Consider the following 17,198-nt stretch of genomic DNA (forward strand, 5'->3'; position numbering starts at 1 on the left):
TCGCAGGCACCCGTTTTGCCAAGTGAGCACTGGGCCTTGTCATGATGGCCTATCTGAATCATTTATGCGTAATGAACGCTGAGCTGGCAGCCTGTGACAAAAAGCTTGTCCAGGGTTGTCCAATGCTATCTTTGACAGCCGCTACTTGGAACCAGTCTAAGGATGAAGCATGCGCTGGATCACTTCTCCTGCGTCCTCCTCGTCCTAATAGGTCTTTCAGCCAGCGTCATCGGGCAAACATGTATGAACTACGGTGAAACTTCTCCATCGAATGCCTCGAGCTGTCTTTGTCCTCCGGGCTTTGGAGGTGCTACGTGTGCACAACCAGCATGCGGTGGCACCATATTCGATGGTTCGAGCCGCTCTTTAGCTCAACCATCTGCCTCATCGGCTGGTTTTGCGAACTTAACTGCGTCCGATTGCACCTGCGAAAGCGGATGGGGAGGAGTGGGCTGTAATGTTTGCACTACCTCCTCAGCATGTCAGGTCGCGTATACTGCGGTCAATGGCAACGCAAGTGCAATCTCGGGGCTTGGTGGTTTAAACGACACTATGGTCTGCAATACTGCGCCTACTGTATGGGCAGCTGGCGAACTTAGCTGTCAAGTCAATGTCAGTGCAGCATCGTTAAATTCGGGTATGATCTAGCATCTTAATTGACATATTTTCTATCTAGAATCCCACCTTGGAGGCACTGTATCCTCTCCGATCTACTCTGAACATTCTCCGTACTTTGAACAGCTCTCTATCCCCACTGCACAACACCAGTGGAACGTTATTGTCATCCTCCACTAGCTCCTCTATCTATGCCCAACTTATGTATGCCGGCGTCGAGCAGTTCTTCTGTACTGCTTCGCCGTGTACCCAAACATCATCCAACTCCACCACCAGTTCGGGCAATACCACGTCTGACAGTTGGACATGCCAGAATCTTTCATGTGAATGTATCGCAAATGCTACATTCTGCGGTGGTGTGCCGATCTCAAACCTCACAAGTACTATTAACGGACTCACTGGCACGTTGACAATTGCGTGCGATAGCACCAATACCTGCCATTTTCAACAGGATACCATCAATTCAGTATTCGGAAGTCAGGGATTATCCATGGAAGGATGCGTCTTTGGTGAATGTGTCACTCAGGCCGTCATCGACACAACAAACGCAACTTCTTCCGCTGCAGCTGCGTCAGGTGGAACCGAACTTAGCGGAGGAGTTATTGCAGGACTTGCTGTTGTTGGGGCGATAATTTTGTTTGGGCTAGCAGTCGTTGCGTGGGGCTGGTATGTCCAACGGGCGGCGAAAAAGTTACCTTTTAATGGAGGTCAGAGCGGCGGAATAAGCGTTCGGTGGTCCGACATTTCATATATCGTGCATTCGCCCAAAAATTCACTGTTCTCCCTGATTACCAAACCTACTATGCGCGGGGGAAAGACCATCCTCGATAGTGTCAGCGGCGGTGTCGAATCAGGCCAGCTCATGGCAATCCTTGGTCCTAGTGGAGCAGGCAAGACTACTCTTGTCGAACTCATTGCCGGGAAGACAAAATCAGGCCAATACACCGGGTCTATCACGTTCCCTCCATACTCTCCTGGACATCATCCAAGGGTAGCTTTCGTCCCGCAGAATGACATCCTTCCCGCAATGCTGACTGTCCGCGAAGCCCTTACATTCGCCGCGTCCCTTCGCCTCCCCGAATCTCTTCCAGTATCCTCGAAGGCAGCACTGGTTTCTACCGTCATTTCCAAACTAGGTTTGGATGCCGTTGCCGAAACTAGAATCGGCGCGACTGATGGGACGGGTAGAGGTATCAGTGGCGGAGAAGCCCGTCGCGTTAGCATTGGGCTTGAACTTGTTGGATGCCCCGATGTTCTTGTTTGTGACGAGCCCACCAGCGGACTAGACTCTGTTAGCGCCCGGAGGGTTGTCAATGTGCTGAAGGAACTTGCACGTGAAGGTGGTGTTGCTATAGGTCATCAAGGCTCACATGGTCATCGAAAGGGCGTGGCGGTGATCTGCAGTGTACATCAGCCAAGTTCGCGGCTTTACCACACCTTTGACTCTGTTCACCTTCTTTCCAATGGGCGCGCACTTTATTCGGGGCCGGGCGGACTAGCACCAGCACAATATTTCATGCGCATGCGAGAAGGGGGAGGAGCCGGGGCTGATGTCCCACCATACGAAGAGGGTTACAACGTCGCAGATTATCTACTCGACATTGCGAGCGAGTCTCCTGGTATCCCTAGCATGTCACCGGGCATCAGTGCAGTTGACGAAATAGAGCTAAGTGTCAGCGACGAGGAGAAGGTTGATGGAGGGAAAGATGTTGAAGCGCTCTCTACACAAAATTTTGCAGCGGGCAGGTATGCGGCAACATTCCTCACGCAGTTACAAGTGCTCTGCGGACGCGAATGGAAAATTTTGAGAAGGTGCGTGCACTTCTAATAGTTCATCTCGATGACCACTAACACAGTCCACTTTTGCAGAGACAAGACCTTATTTTTCACGCATGTGGGCGTTGCCTTCGTGCTCGGCGTATTCTGTGGTATGCATGAATGGTGCCGCTGTTGACCTTGCTAATCGTAACGGCAGGTGGTCTCTACTATCAGACTGGTGTAACTATCGCCGGATTCCAGGCCAGAGTCGGCTGCCTTTTCTTTATGGCAAGAACCTATGATTTGCTTGTGAATAGACCCGATCTAAAACTGCTTTCAGGGGTCTCTCATCGCATTCTCGTCCCTTAGCGCCCTCTATAACATCGTTGAGATACGACCCCTCTTCCTCCGGGAGAGGTCAAACTGGTATTACAGGTTTGTCAATTTCTTCTCGATGGAGATTCTCTCCTAAAATGCCTTCAGCCCGACGGCGTGGCTTCTTTCACGTTTGATATTCGACGTGATACCCCTTCGCATTATACCCACCATCATTGTGTGCACCATGTAAGTCATTTGACCTCCACGACCTATATCTGTGATCTGATCTAGGATCTCAGCACATACTGGATGGCTGGGCTTGCGCATGACGCAGTTCATTTCTTCAAGTTCCTACTTGTCATTGCGCTGTACACGCTAGTCATGACGCTCTTTGTATGTCTTCTTTGCTATCACACTCTACCTCCTCTGATTACTGGTCGGTCATGTTACGCAGAACTTCCTTCTAGGAACGCTATTCCGCAACGGCGGGATCGCGATTCTGCTTTCCGCTCTTTCTGCACTCTACCAGATGACCTATGCCGGTTTCTTTGTCCACCTCTCTTCGATACCGCCTGTCTTGCGTTGGCTGCAATGGCTTTGTCCACTCAATGTGCGTGTACTTGACATCTCGCGTTTCATGGATGCTCATTGTATCCGCCAGTATACCCTTGAAGCTATTTCGGTAAACGAAGTAGGTTCAGGACTGATGATCCAGGATACCTTGCAAGGCGTACCCGTCAATGTATCGGCGACCCTCATCATGCAGCTGGTGAGTACTATCTCTGCATCTTGCCCCTTCACACCACTGACTGGTCACGGCAAAACAAGCTGTTTGGTTTTGGCTTGAACCATTATTATAGAGATGTTCTTGTGCTGTTTGCTTTTATAGCTGGGCTTGGTGTTGCTGTTATCGCTGTGGTCTGGTTGAAAATGAGAGAGAGGCGGTGATGGTCGGCTTTGAACAAATTGTTTGCGTTTTCTTCATATGTTAGATCTTTACCTGGTTTCGCTAATTAGGCTCACCGTTATTGTAATGCGTTTTCTTTAGTCCGGTTATCTGGCTTCATGACAGGTTTCAGGATGCATTTACATTCTAAGGGGAACAATAATTGGGTGTCCTCTCGGTTCACCCGCGTATCGCAACTGAAGGATACACTGCGGTAGACCACCTCTGCCAGAGCAAACTTCCTCAAGAAGATAGATATTATCCCCTTAACCAGACAATTTTTCCGTACGGCGTCCAGGCTTGCCCCGGCTTCATTCCTGAGCTAACGAGGAACGCAACCTCATAAATACCCTCGCCCCTCTCTTTCAATGTCCAGCGCTCGTCCTCTGTCTCTGGCACGCTGATGATAAGTCGGGGTTTTCCTCCAGCGACATCTGTTTTAGGCGTGTCAAGCACCCAAGTTGCTCGTCGCTCTGTGTTAGTCACAGGTGATGTACCGACGACCGACGTCATATTCGCTTTCATGTCCGACAGATCGTGATCTTCCACCAGAATTCGGACGTATGCGACTCCAACTACTCCTGATGGATGCTCTGCATTCGAAGGGGGATCGATTGGAACCTTGAAAGACCCGTTGGTCTGAGTCTCAGAAGCCTCGGATAAGTGTCAAACAAGGCACATACCCTCCATTCCCTTGGCGTCACATCTCCGCAGAAGAACGGAGCAACTCCCCGGCCATCATCCTGGGATGGTGCAGAGTTTCGCCACTTTAACACCTTGCCGTCGCTGCGCTCTCTTCCTCCGTCAACTTCTGGATCATACCGAATCCTACTCTTGTCCTTCTTGGGTCGGGCGTTTATAAGCTCTGATATTGAGGAGCTGGAAGACCCGAGGAACGCGTAGTCAATCCAACCAGGTTCTTTCCATGCCCAGGGATTGGCATCCCGTTTCTGGCGGGCAGGCGATCCTGGTGGGTAATGTGATGCTGGGTGCGTGAAGGAAATGAGCTCAAGGTATGCGCCGTCTTGCAGTATCTGCCAATATGCCCCAAAAGGTTAGTAAGCAGACTGTTGCTGTGGTGTGCTTCAAGTTAGGCGATCATACCACGAGCACATTCTCTGTCAGTCCCCCAGCGTGTGTACCCCCTGGGATGACACTGCACGTCGAATTCGCACTGAGATATTTTCAAAATTTGAAAGGTGACGCACTGGAAGCCAAGGTCTTGGAATTGCCGTGATACCTCATTCACTGAGCCGGGAGGTGTGAGATGCACGATGTGATCAAGAGTCTTGGTTGAGGGCGTCGACATGATTGTGTTCAACAAGATCAGGCAGAATAAGTATAGATCAATAAGTGACGAGAATCATGTGTTCGTGATACTGGTATTATGTACTAGATATTGATATCGCTAGGGATAGAATTGTTTCGTTACTTTCGTACACTACAAGTCCAAGAAGTCCTTGTTAAGTCCGAATCGTAAACGTCAGTTTCGGAAACTTCCTAGTCCAAAGCCGTGTCCATGGAAGCTACAGTGTTCGAGTGTGATTTTAATAGGATCAGGCAGGTGTTACCGAAGTTCATGCAAGCTCCGAAAAACCAACTCTGGAATTTCCGACATCAAAAACGCTGTATACGTTTCTCAGGAAGACGTCACCAAGGATCCATAGATCTGAAAACATGTCAGCGAGGGTAGCTCTAAACGATCCAAGACCAACCTCCAAGACCGTCACTGCCTGCAATACCACCCAGGCAGGTGTTTCCTGACGAGCCATACTTGCCAAAATTGAAGGTCTCCGCGGAAAGCGCAAAAGGTTTCCCGCCAATGGTGATGTTCACATTTGGCATGGCATCACACGGTACTTGAAACAACGTTTAGACAAACACGTCATTGAAGCTGTCAGGATGCTTACGCGAGTATACACCTCCACCTACTTCTGTCGCATTGATAACTGCGTAGAGCTGACTGACGTAGGACGTATCACCGATGATCAGCGTGGTCCCAGTGTCGACAATAGCGGAGAATCCATTGACGACTTCTTTCCCATTGATCCCAATGGCGTCACCAGCGATTTGCCAGTATCCCTGATAAATACATGAGTAATGCATGAGCAGCGTGTCCCACAACATACAACTGATGGCCGGCGCTCACCTGTTGAGTTACTGGAGTATACGTGAACGGACCACGATACAACGCAGAGTTCACGCCACCAACGTAAAGCTCAGAACCAGAGGATGCAAGTTTGAAAGCAAACACTGGTTCCGGGACAGCTCCTTGCGAAACCAGCGTCTGGAAAACGGAGTCTGCGCCAAACTCGGAAACAGACTTGAAAGCCATTCCCATCAGCCCGTCCGCACCAAAGTTCTCCGACGAGAACCCGTATGAATACAACGAGGCAACGCCCAACGTTTGTGCTCTGGCCTTGTTGACATACTTCAAGGATTGAATCGAAGAACAACAGGACATCTACGCACATTGTATCCAGCAAGTGACACGGTGTCCGTGTATAGATCACCTGTGGCCATGGAGCCATCGTTGTACTCCACTGTGAATGACCTGCCAAGAGGCTCAGCGGACGAACTACTATTGGGATTGTATATGTCATGTCCGCTGCATGCGTCCCCGCAGCTTGGTCCAGGTAAAAAGAAGTCCGTTGAACCAGTGTCGCAGTCAACTGGAGCGCTCGCATTAGTGCATCCTGCGTGGTACGATCAAGACGGAAATGCAAACTGGTAAACGTATGCGGCGGAGTGCCGACTTCGATTTTTCCATACCAACGCTCGTTTGAGTCGTCAACCAGCGGGTCAGAACCTGACGCTGCCGCACGCCTTGTAAGTGATGAGAATAGGGCTACGCCAGTATTTCTTTCGATTGCAGCAGCGCCCCGGTGTAGCTTGCTAGATATGTGCTCAATGAGGAACAACACTAAACAAGAGTAGTCACCTACGCCTCTGTGCTCGATATGTAAGCCCTGATCGAAGCAGGGTCAACATAACCGTCAGCAGTCCTGAGAGTAGATCTTTTCGTCAAAGGTATTGAAAGAGGGTGTGGCTGCGGTAAAGCGATCGCCAACGCCTGTAAGGCAGCGATTAAGGACACAGATAAAGAACGCATTGCAGTGAGTGAGATGGGGAATGGTCCTCACCTCACAGACGGTCCATTATAACGAGTGTGCAACGTGCACACAGTAAATCCACAATAAGAGCGCTGCAACCTTGAGGCCGGTCTACCACCAGTGGGCTATGCATCTATAGGCCTGTGCGCAACTACCGTTGTACTGCCTTGCGTTCGAATGAGTTCAATGAACGATGAATCACGAGCGCCATGACCAAACAGGTTTTGCCGACACGGTGAACTTGCCGCTCCCCATTACTTAAGTTATACACTCAGGCCAAGGACAACTGCTTAGTAATTAAGCTCTCTCCCCGTGCTCCCAACGTGCATGTCTGCCGTTCTAAACGGTGCAGACACCTCTGCTGGTACACACCCGGATCTGTCCCTTGGGTCATTCGTATCAGGGCCCAGTACGCCCGGTCGACCACTCCGTAACCCCTCGATATCATCACCCGCTCCCAGCAACGGTGATGGCCCGGACACACCCCTTCCACGCGCACGACGTCCAAGACAAAGCGCACCAGGAGGAAAAGGCGCTGCTTTATCTTTGAGAGACCAAGAAAAGGTAACTCAAAACCCGCCACCCGATTCTATCTAACCTAACCTAAACAGCACATCGACTCTCTCAAAAAAGAGAACTTTAACATCAAACTACGCGTTCATTTCCTCGAAGAACGGCTTGCGCAGCTCGCACCTGACCAGATCGATGCTGCTCTCAAACAGAACATCAATCTAAAGATCGAGGTCCAACAACGCGGTCTTGAGATCAAGAAACTCAAGAAGCTCGTCTTGGAGCTTGAGCGCGAGTTGGAGCGTCTTCAGCGTGGTTCTACTCGCGACCACGATCTGGAGTCGCGGCTGCATGAGCGTGAGCGCGATCTAGAGACACAGCTGCATGAACGAGAACGCGATCTTGAGATGCAGCTCGAGGAGCGCGAGCATGAAATCAGGGAGTTGAGGAAGACCCAGGTTATCGTTGAGCGTAGTGGGGACGACTCCATAGATCTCAGATATGCACGCAAACTCGAGGATCTGCGTGCGGAGAATGAGGAACTGCGTCGTGAGCTCGACCAGCGCGATCAACTTCTCGAACAACGCGAGGAGGAGACCGAAGCTCTTGCTGACCATGCTGACCGGTTGCAACTGGAGGTCGAGGATTTGCAGCGACGGAGAGAAGCGGAGAGTATCGAGAGGAGTGAAAGTCGGGCCCAAGTACTTGAGGAAAGAGAGGAACGTGAGGCTGTGGAGGACGATCTTAACGCAATCCGGGATAAGCTTGCTGCCGCCACTATCGAGCTACAGCAGAAGGAGGACGAACTAGAGCTCAAGAATAAAGAGATCGACGAATTGATTCAGGAGCATGATCGTGTCGTTGACGTTGTCGAGGAGGAGTGGAGGGGTGAGGTCGAAGAGGCCAGGAGTCAAGTCGAAGAGCTCAGAGATGTTTGTTTCATCGTCTCGTTTTCATTCTGTCTCTCACCACATTGCAGGTCCTTGCAGAACGCGAAAATGAAGCAAGAGAACTCCGCCTCAACATCACAGAGCTCGAAGCCAACACTAACGACCTTCATGCGAAGTTCGAAGCCACACTCGCACACCTCGAGCAAGAAGCAGAAGAGAAAGATGCCGAGCTCCGCGCTGCAAACGAGGAGATTGAGCATCTTGGAAAGCAAGTGTATGCGCTCGAGGAAGACGCAGATCGCATGTCTGAGGATCACGAACGTCTCAGAGAGGAGGACGCAGTCGAGCGCGAAACATTAGAAGCACTCGCATCTGCGCTCAAAGATGTAAGCCCGTTACCACCCATAATTTCAACATCTGACAACACAACAGAAAGTCTCAGGACTGAAATCTGAACTCCAAGACCTGCAAGAACTCTACGACCAATCTCTCCAAGACATGCATGCGCACCGAGCCCGTCAGGAAGAGTTAGCAGGGCATATCGAAGACCTCGTAACCGAAGTCAAACGCGAGCAAGAAGCTCGGGAGAGTCTTGAGCGCGAGTTTGACGACGTTGAGAGGACACACGAGTCTGAGCTCCGACGCGAGCGGCGTGCACTTGAAGACAAAGACTCTGCACTTCACAGCGCCCTCGACGATCTCTCACGGACACAGTCCCTCCTCTCCCAACGTCAAGGCGACCTCGAAGCCGTACAAAACGCGCTTCGGGACATGGAGCAGCGGTCGAAAGAACTCGGGGAGACGCATACAACAGCGCGGTTCTCGTTGCAACTGGAAGTCGACAGACTGAAACGCGATGTCGATCGCCTAGAAGACGAACTATCTCGTACGAGGAAAGATGTCGGCGACCGAGAGGGCACAACCCGCGATCGTGAAGATCTGATTCACAAACTGCAGCTCGAAGTACAACAGCTCACCACACAGCTCAATACCCAAACTCAAGCGCGTCTCGGTCTATCTGAGAAGCTTGACAGCACGCAGACCAGCCTCAAGACTGCTGAGGCGGAATTGTTTGGGTACAGGACAAGAGTGAACGAGCTGGAGACGCGGTTGTCTAAGGACCAGCGGACGTTACTGAGTGCTGAGAATCAATATCGTGATCAGCTTACAGAGCGGAATACGCTGCTGCTTACGATATATCAATACATGGATAAGATCCTCGGCGTGGACAAAACTCCCGTAAGTCTCTTTTATTCTCTCTAATGCGTTGGCACTCACATCATACACTCCATTTCGCAGAAGAAAGGCAATCAGGCAGAAACGAAACCCTTCACCAATTTCAGCGTCTTCCACGACAACCTCATCACGCGACTCAAAGCTCTCTCTCAGATCCAACTCGACTTTGACAAACGCGTCAAAGAAGTAGAAGGGAAATTCACCGAGAAGCTTGCTGATATGCGAAGACAGCTTGATATGCGGTGGAAACAGATTGACAAGTTTGAGTCGAGTGTGAAGGCGTATGGGGAGGCAAAGGCTACGTGGAGACGGAAGTTTACTGCGAAGGAGGGAGAGATTGAGGGGTTGAAGGTAGGTTTTTGATCTGCGGTTTTGATTTGCGTTGACTTTGACTCACACTGATCTGTGAAGGCTACCAACGCAGAACTTACCTCTCAATTGGTAACATCCCGACGACCGACCCAAGGCGACTCCCAAGAAACCAAAACCCTCCTTTCCCGCGCAGTAAACGCTGAGAAACGCCTGGTAGTGGTTCAAAACCAGCTCCTCCTAAGCGAAGAGAAGATTTCGAACATAAATCAGAAGACGACTACCGCTGATCAGAAATGGGAAGCGAGGGTGAAGGAGTACGAGGCGAGGTTGAAGGCAGGGGAGGAGAAGTACAAGAGGGAGAGGCAGGGTGCGAAGGAGAGGGTTTTGGAGTTGGAGAATCAGATGAGGTTTGTTTCCCCCTTTTCTATCTCTTTCTTCCTGCTCGCATGTCGAGGTCTTGTGCTGATGATGTTTTACTGTAGGAGTCTGGAACGGCAGAACGAACTCGCTCAAAAACGGAGTGCACAACTAGATCATGTTGCAGAAGCTAATAAAGTGCCACCTGCACGGTCACGGTGACAATGTCCTCCCTATTGTGTGTGTTCACGATACCCTCCTTATGCTTGTCGTGTTGCGAAGGTGTGCTCTTGCTTTCGTACGGTTCTTGACGTCACATTTTTGTATTAATCAGTAGCGTACATCTCATGTATTTTTCATTTCTTCTGCTCTGGGACAATGATCATTGACTCCTGATTCGCGTAGTGGACTGCGGAATGAAAACGTGCATGGCTTCAGTGAATGGCTGCTGCCTCTCAGCTCATTACAATAACATGGATGCAGGGACGACGATGAGTGGATCGGTGATGCGATACAGACAGCTATTCCCTGCGGACTCTGAGGGGAAGACGTAAATTATCGTTCGAGCACGAAGCGCACAGCATTTGTTTAGACTTAGACTCTCCGGTATTCAGTTCGAGCATCAAAGAACTTGGTTGCGAGACATTGCACATGAATTCATATTTCAGCTTGCCATCTAGCGCACGTAGCTGATGCCGCAACAAGGTGAATATACTGCAGCGAAGCAGGGTCAACAAACATACATTTCTGTCAGCCGTCCTCACAGTAGTTTTTTTTTTCCTTTTTTTTCATTCATGGTATTAAAAGAGGGTGTGGCTGCGGAAGGCAACGATTAAGGACTGCATTGCAGTGAGTGAAATGGGGAATATCCAATAGAGGTCCTCACCTCATAGACGGCCATCATGATGAGTGTGCAACGCGCACACCAGGCTGTAGATACACAAAAGAGAGCTCGTATGTGTATGTATGTAGCGAAACGCACGCACGAGTCAAGTGCGGCCATTCTTTACCGATGCATCGCATGCTAACATGTACCTACCTGGACTGCTTCCCCGCACCTGCGTTCTGTCCGATTCTTTTCCCGAGGTAGCCGGAGCTCCATGAATCACTGAGCCCTGTTTGAAACCACGTTATGCAGCGAATGACGTAGAATCGACAATCAGCGCATATGACCAACCGATGGATGCTAGCAGTAGTCAGAAGACCCATTTTCAGCCTCGTGGCGGAGGCTTCTCGATACCAATCAAGGAGTAAAATACGTTGTCTTCTGTTGCTTGGTCTACGAAGTGTGTCCAGGTTGTGGTCACCGGGCTGTCGATGAATCAAAATCATATTCCCATTGAAGTGACCTAGAACTCACCACTGCATGCCATAATAACCGCATCTAGATATTGAATCCGAGCCACACACTCACGGTTTAAGACCTTGCGGGTTGAGAGGGCCCATCTTAGGGTTTGTGGGTTCATACTTTTCTCCTCAGGCGGGTGTCTGTGTCGGTGACCATCAAGACGAAATCTGGATAAGATGGATACAAAGGAGTCAAACAGCAAAGAAGAAACTCACACTTTGGACATCCTTATAGCTAGGTCAGTGCTGCTGCCTACACTTACTATAGGACCTATGTCTGACAAGGGCTGTCAAGCTTTCATATCGGGTACTTCCGGTTTGAGCTGGTTCCTCACCCGGTGTGTCCACGGATCATGATGCACCTGAAAAAGTCAGCGACAATCCGTCATCGTCAACAAACACATCCAGTTTCTGGGCCTAACCTAGGGTGAAACAATCATTTGAGTCGATTGTGACTTTTTGTTCAAATGTCAGCCTGGGTTCCATAAGCATGACTCCTCTGCTCGCCACTTCCAGCGTGTTCGCTGTTCAACCTGCGCTCATGGTCATAGTGTTGCCATGAGAGGATCCGGGTCGCTTGCTTACTAAAACCCCATGGGGACTTAAATGTACGGCCGCTTCCGTGACCCCGTTGTAGAAGGAACGAGTAGGTCGACAGCGACTGCACGATGGAACCACGTTCGGACGAAGCAAGAGTATTGGTGATATACACGGGCGGAACCATCGGAATGCTCGTCAGCTCGCGAGGTTACGTTCCCGAACCATATTTCCTCACCGACACGATCCGGAGCCAAAAACGCTTCCATGATCCTTTGCAAGACTCCCTCTTCTCTAACGCTGCATCTGTAGAGGGTTATAGAGAGTGGAGCAATAGCGGAAAGTCCACGCCAAGTGGTTCCGACAATGTCCCCACTCCAGGTGCATCCACCGGAAGTCAACCTACCCTTCTCGTCAGGTCCTCCCGCCCGATTGGTAGCACGAGTGCCCTATTGCCGTCTATATTTTCACAAATTCAGAAGGTTATTGGACAACCGGAATGCAGAAAAGTCTCTGATGGTGTCTATGAGACACGTCTGCCGAGTCTTGTAACTCCTCGATGCGTCATTCCTGGACATGTTCAAACGAAACGCATACGCTATGCAATTCTCGAGGTCAGTCATCCGCCTTCGTCACTCAATCAATAGCTTAGTAAAATTAGTGGAACCCACTGCTTGACAGTAGCAACATGGAAATGGACGGTGCTCATTTTTCACATCCCTCTTCAAACCTCTCCCGTTCATAATTTTACCTAGGACAGATTGGATCCGTATAGCCGCAGAGATTGAGCTAAACTACACTTCTTTTGATGCATTCGTAGTACTACATGGCACCGACACCATGTCATACACTTCTAGTGCACTCAGCTTCCTGCTCGAGGATCTCGGTAAAACTGTTGTACGTCTCACATCTTCTAATGCATGTGTATCTTCACGCGGCGATATCAGATTCTAACTGGAGCTCAAATACCCCTTTCACAACTTCGGAACGATGCTGTCGATAATCTCCTTGGCGCACTGTCTATTGCAGGCAACTACACCATACCAGGTATTTCTAATATATCGATCGTGCAGCTGTGGTTAATCTTTCGTTCTAGAATGCAGCTTATATTTCAACCATACCTTGTACCGCGGTAACAGAGTGTCCAAGGCCTCTTCCTACGACCTCAATGCCTTTCATAGCCCTAATTTCCCCCCGCTAGTAAACGGTACGCGAGCGCATATACCCTCGTCATACCCATATGTCATTTTTTGCAGTCGGAATAGATATAGTCGTCAACTGGAACGACGTCCTACGTCAAACTAGTCTTCGAAGATTTAGAGCCTACAAAGGAAGGTGTCATTATTTTCTTTTTTTTTAACAATCCTACTAACGCCTCCGTGTAGAAATGAGTCCCCATGTTGGTGAGCACCTACAAGACACATTTGCATTCAATCTGACACTCTCCAGCAACTCTACGGCTCTTCCCAGGCATGACAGGCGCCACTGCTCGCGCATTCCTCGCGCCCCCGACCCGTGGAATTGTTCTAGAGACATTCGGTGCTGGCAACGCTTCCCAACGTCCAGATCTCCTGGCTGCATTTAAAAACGCCTGCGACCGAGGTGTCGTTATCGTTGCTATATCCCAATGCGTCAAAGGCTCTGTATCAGGCGATTACGAGACAGGACAAACACTAATTCAAGCCGGTGTCGTCCTCGGCGGGGACATGACCCCCGAGGTGTGTCTTTTTTTTTTAGTTATTGTGTCAGCTTTCTGACTATCATTCAGTGTGCTCTTACCAAGCTTAGCTACCTTCTCGCAAAACCTGAATTTACCGCAGCCGAAGTGCGCTCGCTTATCAGCCTTCCTTTAAGAGGCGAGCTCACACCACCAGTATCGTCCCTGCCGGCAGCGCCTTCGTCGGATGACGTGAACACTGACCTTTCGGGATTGTTGTCCGAATTCGTTCGTCTCTCTTCGTCTGCGCGGAAGGCAGATATTCCTCAGATTGTGATCGGAGAAGAAGTGCAAGACGCTGCGGCTCCGTGGACTCGTACTGCCGCTGAGCGCGCGAGTACAGAGGCTGCTCTCTTGCCGTTTCTCGTGCATCTTGCCGTCGCCCGGGATGATGTCGAGGGACTGGAGTTCTGCCTTGCTTCAGCAGGCACCTCGTCAGGTTCTGGTGTGACTGAGGGAACGACAGAGGTAGTCGTCCCAGGAGGTATCGTGAATTGTCTGGATGCGGGGAGCGGAAGGAGTCCGTTGCATGTCGCTGCACTAAACGGGAATATGAGGTGCGTAGAGAAATTGCTGGAGAGCGGCGCTTTGGTACATCTCCGGGACGGATTGGGACACACTGCCTTGTATTATGTGAGTTTTCGCGATTTTTTAGCGTGGTTCGAGTGGCTGAGGTCAGTAGGCTGCACGTCAGGGCCATGCTGGCATTGTTGATACGCTTATGAGCGCGGGTGCGAATCTTGGTGGAACAGAGACTGAGGCGGGATATGTGGGGCTTGCGCTGCGGAATGCAGTTCATGCTGGAAATGGAGCTGCGGTGGAAATTTGGAGACGGGCTGGTGTGAAACACGCGGATTAGTTATTAGTTGAGACATTGTCTGCGACCTTGTGGCGGGTTTCATACGTCTCGTCAACGTTATGTAGTACACTCCGTTGTCACCGCCACGATGTGCGGATCTGGTTACAACAAAGCGCGAAGCTAGCCTCATGGATTGCCGTACTAACTCTACAACAGAACGAAGAGCTCAAAACCGATTTTTGTTGTTTTGCCTACCGCAATTGTTCCACTGTTGGGCCCCAGCAGCCCAGTAACAGTAAGTAATGCTCCCGAATAACGGAATGTCACGATACACGTGACCGACGCGTCGTGGGATCGTGTTTATTTTTAACCGCCTTTGAGAGGATAGCACGCCTCGTGTTCCCCACAAAAGGGTCTTTCACACCCTTCACTTTTCCCCAGGACCGGTGAGTCCGCTTTATATAAAGGCCTGGGTTCCGGTAGCGAAAAGATCGAGGCTGACCTTCCCCTTCTCTTTCTTTCGTCTTACAGCTGGTCATCGCTGGAAGAATCTAACCCCTGCTTACCTCTTTCTTACTCGTCCTTTATCTACTGCGGACTACTTTTACGACGATCAGATCAGATCACTGATTCGCAGGTTGAACTTCGAGTTTCGAGTCAAGTTTGAGTCGAGAAAATCAGCGTCATGGCTTTAACGATATCAGCACACCCAATACTAGTCAGAGACCACGCATCGCGCGTAACACGGGCGGGATCTGTCCTCGTCGACGCAACCAACGTGCAACGTCGTACCAGGTCTTCACCATCGACGAAGCACTATAACCCTCTTTTCCCATTTTCCTCCCGCCCGTGCAAAGCCCCACCTACCCTCTCCCTTTCAGCGACATGTGCCAGCTCCTCGCAGTCCCGGGCACTTCTACCATCTCTCCTCGATCTACCAGACGTCCGGAGCGTCATACCCTTCCCTTCCACGTTACCCGCAGATGATGTCGCTAGCATAATGGATGTCAATATGTTTGATGGGACATTCGATAGCGTTGATTCGCAGTCTTTCCCATCAGCTCCGTTTTCATCGTGTAACGGCGCCGCTTCCCCGTGCTCTGCACAGACCCGTCTTCGCAAACGGCGTTCCCAAGCTATCGCCACGCTCTCCCAGCCAGCAGGTCCCAGACGGGATAAAAAGCCCAAGTCGAGGGAGAACAGCAGGTCCGGGAGTGCAGAAGCGACCATGCGCAAGCGGTCTCGCAAGAGTTGGCGCCAAGTCGCGGACTTGATGTTCCTCGCTACCGTCCACCGCAGCCTAGTGTCCCACTGCAATACCGATCCGTTGGACTGTTTTCGTGGAGAGGATGTTGCGCCAGTAGATGCACAGACCCTTGAGGGGCAGGATGTGCTCCTGGCGCGCAGGATCCAGACACGACTGATCGAATATGGATTTGGGTGTTCATTGGTAGTTGATGGCATCCCGGTGGTGCCTCGCGATAATGTCGCATCTGTTCCTCGGTTTTGCGCGCAAGAAGAGTCTTATCGGCCTATACGCTCCGAGGCAGTCCTAAACCTCCACAGTTCATCCTCTGACACGCCTTCACCACGATCATCCCCACCGCCCACAAGCACCCCCATGCCCTCTATCCTCACTATGCCTCAGCTCGTCGCTACACTGATGATGCGAAACAACGACCGATGTAGCACGCGTTCGCGCTCGAACTGGAAAGCTCGCCGCGCTGAACAGTCATCTGGCCATTTCGTCGAGCGGAAGTCACCCCTTTCTGTGGCTTGTAGCTAGCAGACTTTTGCGTGCTGGCTTCCCTGCTCTGATGAGGCAGAGATTGAGTCTTTGCTGCCGGGCATCGTATCTTGTTGTCGACGCATCATATCTACCGTCGACGTATTATATAGCTTCGCCGCGGCCACGACGCATCGTATCTTTGCCACGAGGCTTCATACTTTGTCACGAGGTTTCATATATCTGCCATGAGGCATTGATGTTTTTTTCTTTCTATTTTCACGATGTTTTACGGGCGCTACGACATGTCATACTGTGTATTGATAGTCATTTAATTCCTCGCAGTGCGTAGTTGAGTACGTGTGCCACTAATTTGTGGTCTTGCTTGCGAGATCTACGCAGTGCTATACAATAATGATGTCCATGCTATGATTGAGTGAATTGTGAATAGGTCAAATAGGTCAAATACGAAATCAATGCAGCTTGGTTCTATTTATGTAATTCAGCGTCTCTTCGCTTTCTACCACTAGCCACTACTGATTTTGAACCCTTGATAGCAAGTCCCGTACTGCTACACCATACCGACACATCTGGGATATTACTGAAAGCTTCCGTTCAATACAGACGACCATCTATACTTTCTACAAACCAAGCAGAACAAGCAAAAATGTATTGTTTTATCTCGCGAGCGTGTTCTTGTTTCCACTGCCAATTCCGAGCAACCTTTCCTCTATCACTCCTATTATCATTTCCTGCGCCGCGGACCTCCCAGCGGCAGATTTTTCCAAGCTCCTCCAAACACTCAACACCTCTCGCCCAGGGACGTCCCTAGACCGCTAAAGGGTTTGATTCCGCGGAGTCTGGCGGTGAATTTGATCGACGATCTGTTGCTATTTTTGATTTGTGAGAACGATTTTGGCAATTCGTTTCTGATCATGCAGTGTTATGCGTTCAGGCTGTTTCAAAAGCTGGCTGGCTGATTTTGTGCACTGTTACTATCATCTGCTGCAGTTGTGT

The 17,198-nt window shown here is 50.4% G+C and overlaps 6 protein-coding genes across 6 annotated transcripts; 4 read left to right on the top strand and 2 right to left on the bottom strand.

The window, feature by feature from the left end:
- On the top strand, nucleotides 1-3,757 carry DEU56DRAFT_801366 (uncharacterized protein). The gene is made up of 10 exons (XM_041353149.1): nucleotides 1-612; nucleotides 677-2,427; nucleotides 2,485-2,543; nucleotides 2,591-2,661; nucleotides 2,714-2,808; nucleotides 2,857-2,937; nucleotides 2,991-3,084; nucleotides 3,146-3,301; nucleotides 3,353-3,460; nucleotides 3,520-3,757. Exons 1-10 carry the CDS (start codon nucleotides 163-165, stop codon nucleotides 3,637-3,639), a joined length of 2,985 nt encoding a protein of 994 aa, XP_041208990.1. The 5' UTR covers nucleotides 1-162; the 3' UTR covers nucleotides 3,640-3,757.
- Nucleotides 3,717-5,080, bottom strand: DEU56DRAFT_331950 (glyoxalase-like domain-containing protein). The gene is made up of 4 exons (XM_041345708.1): nucleotides 4,846-5,080; nucleotides 4,742-4,793; nucleotides 4,321-4,671; nucleotides 3,717-4,258 (listed from the first exon to the last, which is right to left on the bottom strand). Exons 1-4 carry the CDS (start codon nucleotides 4,944-4,946, stop codon nucleotides 3,896-3,898), a joined length of 867 nt encoding a protein of 288 aa, XP_041208991.1. The 5' UTR covers nucleotides 4,947-5,080; the 3' UTR covers nucleotides 3,717-3,895.
- A 134-nt stretch (nucleotides 5,081-5,214) lies between these two features.
- Nucleotides 5,215-6,749, bottom strand: DEU56DRAFT_736002 (aspartic peptidase domain-containing protein; the record flags this gene model as incomplete). The annotated part of the gene is made up of 7 exons (XM_041348482.1): nucleotides 5,215-5,306; nucleotides 5,353-5,496; nucleotides 5,548-5,719; nucleotides 5,787-6,056; nucleotides 6,110-6,309; nucleotides 6,366-6,532; nucleotides 6,583-6,749. The coding sequence occupies 7 exons, from the start codon at nucleotides 6,747-6,749 to the stop codon at nucleotides 5,215-5,217; spliced, it is 1,212 nt and encodes a 403-aa protein (XP_041208992.1).
- Nucleotides 6,750-6,979: 230 nt separating this feature from the next.
- Nucleotides 6,980-10,458, top strand: DEU56DRAFT_801384 (uncharacterized protein). The gene is made up of 7 exons (XM_041353150.1): nucleotides 6,980-7,314; nucleotides 7,362-8,192; nucleotides 8,240-8,536; nucleotides 8,583-9,389; nucleotides 9,450-9,737; nucleotides 9,798-10,105; nucleotides 10,181-10,458. The coding sequence occupies exons 1-7, from the start codon at nucleotides 7,078-7,080 to the stop codon at nucleotides 10,275-10,277; spliced, it is 2,865 nt and encodes a 954-aa protein (XP_041208993.1). The 5' UTR covers nucleotides 6,980-7,077; the 3' UTR covers nucleotides 10,278-10,458.
- Nucleotides 10,459-12,070: 1,612 nt separating this feature from the next.
- DEU56DRAFT_944658 (asparaginase-domain-containing protein) lies at nucleotides 12,071-14,828 on the top strand (the record flags this gene model as incomplete). The annotated part of the gene is made up of 10 exons (XM_041358985.1): nucleotides 12,071-12,553; nucleotides 12,601-12,640; nucleotides 12,700-12,836; nucleotides 12,887-12,986; nucleotides 13,036-13,146; nucleotides 13,196-13,274; nucleotides 13,332-13,342; nucleotides 13,389-13,657; nucleotides 13,708-14,289; nucleotides 14,339-14,828. 10 exons carry the CDS (start codon nucleotides 12,071-12,073, stop codon nucleotides 14,513-14,515), a joined length of 1,989 nt encoding a protein of 662 aa, XP_041208994.1. The 3' UTR covers nucleotides 14,516-14,828.
- Nucleotides 14,829-14,885: 57 nt separating this feature from the next.
- Nucleotides 14,886-16,662, top strand: DEU56DRAFT_801438 (uncharacterized protein). Its single transcript, XM_041353151.1, has one exon. It carries the CDS (start codon nucleotides 15,141-15,143, stop codon nucleotides 16,239-16,241), a length of 1,101 nt encoding a protein of 366 aa, XP_041208995.1. The 5' UTR covers nucleotides 14,886-15,140; the 3' UTR covers nucleotides 16,242-16,662.
- The last annotated feature ends 536 nt before the right edge of the window (nucleotides 16,663-17,198 follow it).

Source organism: Suillus clintonianus, assembly GCF_016758775.1.
Source record: "Suillus clintonianus strain FC179 chromosome Unknown DEU56scaffold_31, whole genome shotgun sequence".
NCBI classification, from domain to species: Eukaryota; Fungi; Basidiomycota; class Agaricomycetes; order Boletales; family Suillaceae; genus Suillus; species Suillus clintonianus.

Coding starts and splice junctions, on each gene's coding strand:
- DEU56DRAFT_801366 (XM_041353149.1), top strand. CDS start 163: ATGAAGCATGCGCTGGATCACTTCTCCTGCGTCCTCCTCGTCCTAATA. Junction 2,544..2,590: donor CGTGCTCGGCGTATTCTGTG/GTATGCATGAAT, acceptor TCGTAACGGCAG/GTGGTCTCTACTATCAGACT. Junction 2,662..2,713: donor TCGGCTGCCTTTTCTTTATG/GCAAGAACCTAT, acceptor AACTGCTTTCAG/GGGTCTCTCATCGCATTCTC.
- DEU56DRAFT_331950 (XM_041345708.1), bottom strand. CDS start 4,946: ATGTCGACGCCCTCAACCAAGACTCTTGATCACATCGTGCATCTCACA. Junction 4,672..4,741: donor TGACAGAGAATGTGCTCGTG/GTATGATCGCCT, acceptor GCATATTGGCAG/ATACTGCAAGACGGCGCATA. Junction 4,259..4,320: donor TGACGCCAAGGGAATGGAGG/GTATGTGCCTTG, acceptor GGGTCTTTCAAG/GTTCCAATCGATCCCCCTTC.
- DEU56DRAFT_801384 (XM_041353150.1), top strand. CDS start 7,078: ATGTCTGCCGTTCTAAACGGTGCAGACACCTCTGCTGGTACACACCCG. Junction 9,390..9,449: donor TCGGCGTGGACAAAACTCCC/GTAAGTCTCTTT, acceptor TCCATTTCGCAG/AAGAAAGGCAATCAGGCAGA. Junction 10,106..10,180: donor GAGTTGGAGAATCAGATGAG/GTTTGTTTCCCC, acceptor GTTTTACTGTAG/GAGTCTGGAACGGCAGAACG.
- DEU56DRAFT_801438 (XM_041353151.1), top strand. CDS start 15,141: ATGGCTTTAACGATATCAGCACACCCAATACTAGTCAGAGACCACGCA.